General features: G+C 46.1%; 1 protein-coding gene across 1 annotated transcript in view; it reads left to right on the top strand.

Moving 5' to 3' along the window:
* Positions 1-4,205, top strand: part of LOC102763238 (binder of sperm protein homolog 1) — a 9,488-nt gene extending 5,283 nt beyond the window's left edge. The window contains exons 4-6 of the mRNA XM_015567966.1: positions 1,936-1,965; positions 3,002-3,133; positions 3,839-4,205. Coding sequence (XP_015423452.1) covers positions 1,936-1,965; positions 3,002-3,133; positions 3,839-4,002 — 326 coding nt within the window. The 3' untranslated portion in view covers positions 4,003-4,205. The remainder of the gene's footprint in view (positions 1-1,935; positions 1,966-3,001; positions 3,134-3,838) is intronic.
* The last annotated feature ends 1,333 nt before the right edge of the window (positions 4,206-5,538 follow it).

Here is a 5,538-nt window from a genome sequence, read left to right as displayed (position 1 = left end):
GCCAATTTGCTCTGAGAATCAGCTGTGTCTATGGTGGGAGAACTTCTGTGCTGGAGACACCCTTCTGGGGCAAGACTTGCTTCAGTGGGGCTTTGGTGCTCACTGAGTCTGCCTCCTGAATGTATCCCTTATGGATCTGAGGAGTTGTAATCTGGATGGTCCCACTCTGACCACTGGGTACAGTGGCTCTTGGATTTAAGGAGTTGCTAATTTTGCCTCTTGCTGAGGCTACCCAGCAGAGCTATGGAGAGATCTGCAGATTCCTCTTCTTTGTTTGGGGTTTTGAGGTGACCAGATGAGGCCCAGCTGTGAAGCAATGCAAGCTTCTGTGGGGCCTTGGGCCTTCTTTTGGATGTTCTGGGTCTCCATGACCCAGCTGCAGTTTGTTATTTAATTTTACATCACAAAGGGCCAGGGCAATCATATGCAAAAGCCTCTGCTAGCAGCTTGGGTGGGGCGGGGTCTCAGGGAATCAACAGGTTGGAGCAAACAGCTATGGCTGATCCTCAGCCCAGCCCTAAGGGGCCCCGGGTCTCAGTGAATCATCTCAGTGTCCCGCGGTTATCGCTGCAAGCACCTGAGAGAAAGCCGCCCTTGAGTTCTGCCTGCTGCCAGACAGTCCAGTTTCTCCCGTATGAGTCTGGGTCCCCAGAGACTCGCCCGGAACTGGAGTTCAGAGCAGTATGGAGGCTGAGACTCCCTCCTGATTGAAAAAGACACCAGCATCCTCCATTGCCAGCCCTTTCCTCGGGCGCCCGCCTCCGTACCTCTGCACTTTACTTCCGAACCTCTCTGAGTCTCAGTGTGCTTTTCTCTTTCCTTCTAGTTGTAGAATTTCCACTCAGCCAGCCTTCCTGTGGTTCTGGGTGATGTCTGTTTTGTCTTTTAGATGTATTTTTGAAGTGGTTGTGTGAGGCAGCCATTTCAGGTGTTTACCTATGCCGCCATCATGGTTTCTCGACCTACGGTTTCTTTTTATATTTTGCAATAAAATGTGAAGTTGTTGAACATTATATACTTTTTTTCCTGTAAGGAATCATATTTTTCATGCAAAACTGCTACTTTATGTCCTTGAACATAAAAAAGTACATTCTATGTTAAAAATCATTAAGGAGAAGGAGGAGAGCAATCAATTTTACTGTTAATATTTTCACACGATCAAATATTTCATTATATACAACCTTATAATGTGACTTTCCTTTTGCAGAACTAGTCTTATAGAACATAACGAAATAGGAGATGCCTTTCGTCACCTACAGATGAAGTCCAAAATTTTCCATGCCTATGTTATATCTCCTGTTTGCCCGTATGACATTATAAAGCCATATTTTACTTTAAAATTCCCGTAGTGATGAACATTTTTGGATTGATTTCTATTTGTTGTGCTATTATTCGCCATGCTAAAACGAACATTCTTAACCTGAATGTCATTCCAACCGAAACCAGGGGAGTACAGAGGTCAGGGGTGTCTACTTTGACCAGTGCTCACTAACGTTATCGGGGGAGGGGGTGTTCTAATGTAGGTGATACTGCAAAAAGGAAATAGCCTGTAAGCCTACAGAAAATTATGGGCAGCATTATTTTATGATTGTAAACTTAAAAGTGCCTCGGAACCCTGGGAAAGATGACGAGTTTTAACAGAAGACGCTGGCTATGTGGCTGGATATAAGACAAACATACACAGTCAATCGTATTTCTCCTTGCTGGTAAGAACTTAACTACACGTTGATGAAAAAGGAAGCACTCTACTTTACATCAGTGGTGAAAACTGCCGTGGAGGGAAATCAGCAAGCAATGTGAGGGACTTAGGGGAAGTCAATGATTACATCCTCCCGAAGAACATAAAGCGATTCTAAAACACAGACTCTCAAACCGTGTTCTTGGTTGGAAGACATAGAAGCGAAATAAACATCAGCTTCAAATTTTATTTTTCAGAAACGATGCCTTACTTTCCAGAAATGAAAGGTAGGTTGACCATAAAACATTTACTATGGCCCTGGCTGGTGTGGGTCAGTGGTTAGAGTGCTGGCCTGCCCACTGAAGGGTCGCTGGGTCCAGATGTTTCTCCTTCTCTCCCCCTTTTCACTCTCTCTAAATATATATATATACATATATATAATAAAATATCCTCAGGTGCGGATTAACAACAACAACAACAAATTCCTTTTTCTCCTTTCATAAAATGTGATATGAGTACCTGTAAACAGATTTAAAAATCATGAACAAAAGCAGTGCTGGTGGAGAAGCACCTGTGTTATCAGATATTTAAATAAGCCATAAAAATAGCACTCATCCCGGCCCGCTGCGCTTGGTAGCACTGCCGATTGGCAGCACTGCCATGGAGTTGTGAGAAGCTCCTGTTTCGGAGCTGTGCTCAGCAGCTGTGAGCCTGGCTTCTGGCTGAGTGGTGCTCCCCCTGTGGGAGCACACTGACCACCAGGGGGCAGCTCCTGCATTGAGCATCTGTCCCCAGGTGGTCAGTGCAAGTCATAGCGACTGGCCGACCCGTCATTCCGGTCGTTCTGGTCATGCGGTTGTAAGGGTTGCTTAGGCTTTTATATATACAGAGAGAGATGGGTAGATTCAGACAGCCATATGGACCTGGAAAAAAGTGTGGAAAGATACAAGCCTACATTCTGTGTGTCTGTGTGCACGTGTGTGTGCACATGGGTGTGTGTGAAGATGGAAGAGGGCGAAGAAAAGAGGCAGAAGGGAAATCGTTGAATAGATAAATGGCCACATGTATGTGTTTAAGCTTAGGGTCGGTTTCTGGAACTGGGGCCGGATGCTAAGCAAAATGTCAAGGCCGTTCATGCGATGGGACTAGTGGGACAGGGGTGCGTGTCTACAGCTAACCCTTCCTGGGGAGAGAGGCCCAGCAGCCCTGCCTCTGGGGGTGGATAAGCCCCGGGCAGGGCAGAACCACCTTCCTGAGGAGAGGGGCGTGGCAGCACCTCAACCCGCCGCCCAGAGATGGAGGCAGTGTGTTCGCTTTCTCTAGATGGCAAGTGTGTCTTTCCGTTCCGCTATAAGGACAACCTGTTCTACGACTGTGTCAAGTTCAAGGCCAAGCACAAATGGTGCTCCGTGACGGAGAACTTTGAAGGCTACTGGAAGTACTGCTCCGATGAAGGTGAGTGCCTGCCTCTGACGACCTCAGGGGGCATCTTCAGCCCAGCGCTGAGCGTCTCTGAGATCCTCTTACGGTTCTACACATGGGACGCACCGTCCTAGTAGCCACTAGGCTCCGTGGTGGGAGCGCTGATGTGTGGACTGAAGGGTTGTGGGTTCGACTCCAGTGAAGGGCATGTACTTGGGTTGTAGGTTCGATGCCCAGCCCTGATTGGGGACACCTGGGGAAGGCAACCAACTGATGTGTTGCTCTCACATCGATGTTTCTCTCTCTCTCTCTCTCTCTCTCTCTCTCTCTCTCTCTCTCTTTCTCTCTCCTTTCCCCTTCCCTTCCACTTTTTCTAAAAACCATTGGGAAAATATCCTTGGGTCAGGATTAACAAAACAAAAGAAAACAAATGGAACGCACAGACCATTCCATTGTGAAAATCAGTTGTGTGCAGGTCTCTGATGGTACGAAAACCACAGGGCACCAAAGACAGAGGAGTGCTTCAAGCGCGTTCAGATACATCTGTCGGCAGCAGAACCCCACCCGCCACCAAAGCTGCTGCTGTGTGTGCTGGGGGGAATAGAGCAAGAGTGGAAAAGTCCGCGTGCTCTCGTGCTCGTGTGCGTGTGCGTGTGTGGGTGTGTGTGGGTGTTAGGGTGAAGAGGAGGCACCGGATAGGAAGGTTTCTTATTCCCATGGCTTCTTTCTTCTCTGCAGACTTTGCAAAATGTGTGTTTCCCTTCTGGTTCAGACGCACCATCTACTGGGGATGTACCGACGACTCGGAAGCATTTGGGAAACGATGGTGCTCACTGACCCCGAATTTCAACAAAGAGAAGGTCTGGAAGTATTGCGATGACAAGTACTTGCCTCAACCCTGAAGGGGTGCACGGACCCTCAGGGGAGCGAACCTACAGTGTTTGCTGGGGAGGGGAGGAGAGATAGGATGCTCTCTGAGATGCGATTTGAAGGGGATCCGGCTGGTGGAAATGAGAAGTAGTGATGGATGTTACTTCCTGGCCTGGCCAAACATAGGTTTTCCTCCAAAGTCTTCCAGACTCTCTTGGTCTTTGTCTATCAGCAAAGAATCCACAGAGCATTCTGAAGTCCGTGGGGATGGTCATCCCCAAGATGAAAGAAGCTGGGTCCCTGCCAACTCGATGCATCCTCATTGCATTTCATAGGAGCAAGAAATAAAATGCTCTTGGGTGAAGCTTCTGATACTTTGGAGTTTGTTACAATAGCTGTTCTCACTACCCTGATACATGCATACTTTTTAAAATACAAATCCAGGGTCTCATGGACACGAGTGCTTGCCTAGTGGCCCCAAGTTAGGAATCTCTGGAATATAAATCAATAAAATATATTAAAAAAAAAAAAAACTCAGTGGAAAATAAATACAGCCCTAGACAGTTTGGCTCAGTGGATAGAGCATCAGCCTGCAGACTGAAGGGTCCTGGGTTTGATTCTGGTGAAGGGCACATGGGCACATGCTGGCTCAATCCCCACTAGGGGACATGCAGGAGGCAGCCGGTCAATGATTCTCTCTCATCATTGATGTTTCTCTCTCTCTCCCTCTCCCTTCTTCTCTGAAATCAATAAAAATACATTTTTTAAAAAAGAAAAAGGACTTCATGGAATTAAAGTGCATGAATATGAGTGTCTTTTGAGTTTAGGTCAAGGGACAAGGACGTGCCAGGCAGAAACGGATTCTAACTGTTGAGAATGTTTCACCATAACTTGCATGATTAACTAGATAATCAAGGTCTCACTATGCTGACCGTACAATCTTTGGGTGGTTAATTAATTAAAAATTTTGGGGGGTGGCTAATTTCAATTCCTAGATACATTAAGAGTGTAGCTGCCCTGGCTGGGTGGCTCAGTTGGTTGGAACATCAATCCGTGCACCAAAAGGCTGCAGGTTTGATTCCCAGCCAGGGCACATACCTAGGCTGTAGTTTTGGTTCTGAGTTCAGGCATATACAGGAGGCCACCAATCTAAGTTTCTCTCTCTTTTCCTGCCTCTCTCTTTAACATCAATAAAAAGCATATCCTCAGGTGAGGAAATAACATTATACTAAGTGAAATAAGCCAGTTGGAGAAAGATAAATATGCCTCTATCATTTCTGATTTTGTTTATTTGGGCCCTCTCTCTTTGCTTCTTGGTGAGCCTGGCTAGAGATTGGTCAATTTTGTTTATCCTTTCAAAGAGCCAGCTCTTGGTTTCATTGATTTTCTGTATTTTTTTTTGGTCTCTATGTCATTTATTTCTGCTCTAATCTTTATTATCTCCTTCTTTCTGCTCACTCTGGGGTTTTCTTGTTGCTCTCTTTCTAAATCTTTGAGTTGTAGAGTTAGATGATTTACTACCATTTTTTCTTGTTTTTTGAGATAGGCCTGTAGAGCTATAAACTTCC

The sequence above is a fragment of the Myotis davidii genome, unplaced genomic scaffold, assembly GCF_000327345.1.
Source record: "Myotis davidii unplaced genomic scaffold, ASM32734v1 scaffold464, whole genome shotgun sequence".
NCBI lineage: Eukaryota > Metazoa > Chordata > Mammalia > Chiroptera > Vespertilionidae > Myotis > Myotis davidii.
Note: the sequence above shows the minus strand (reverse complement) of the source record. Positions and strands in the feature narration are given on the sequence as shown.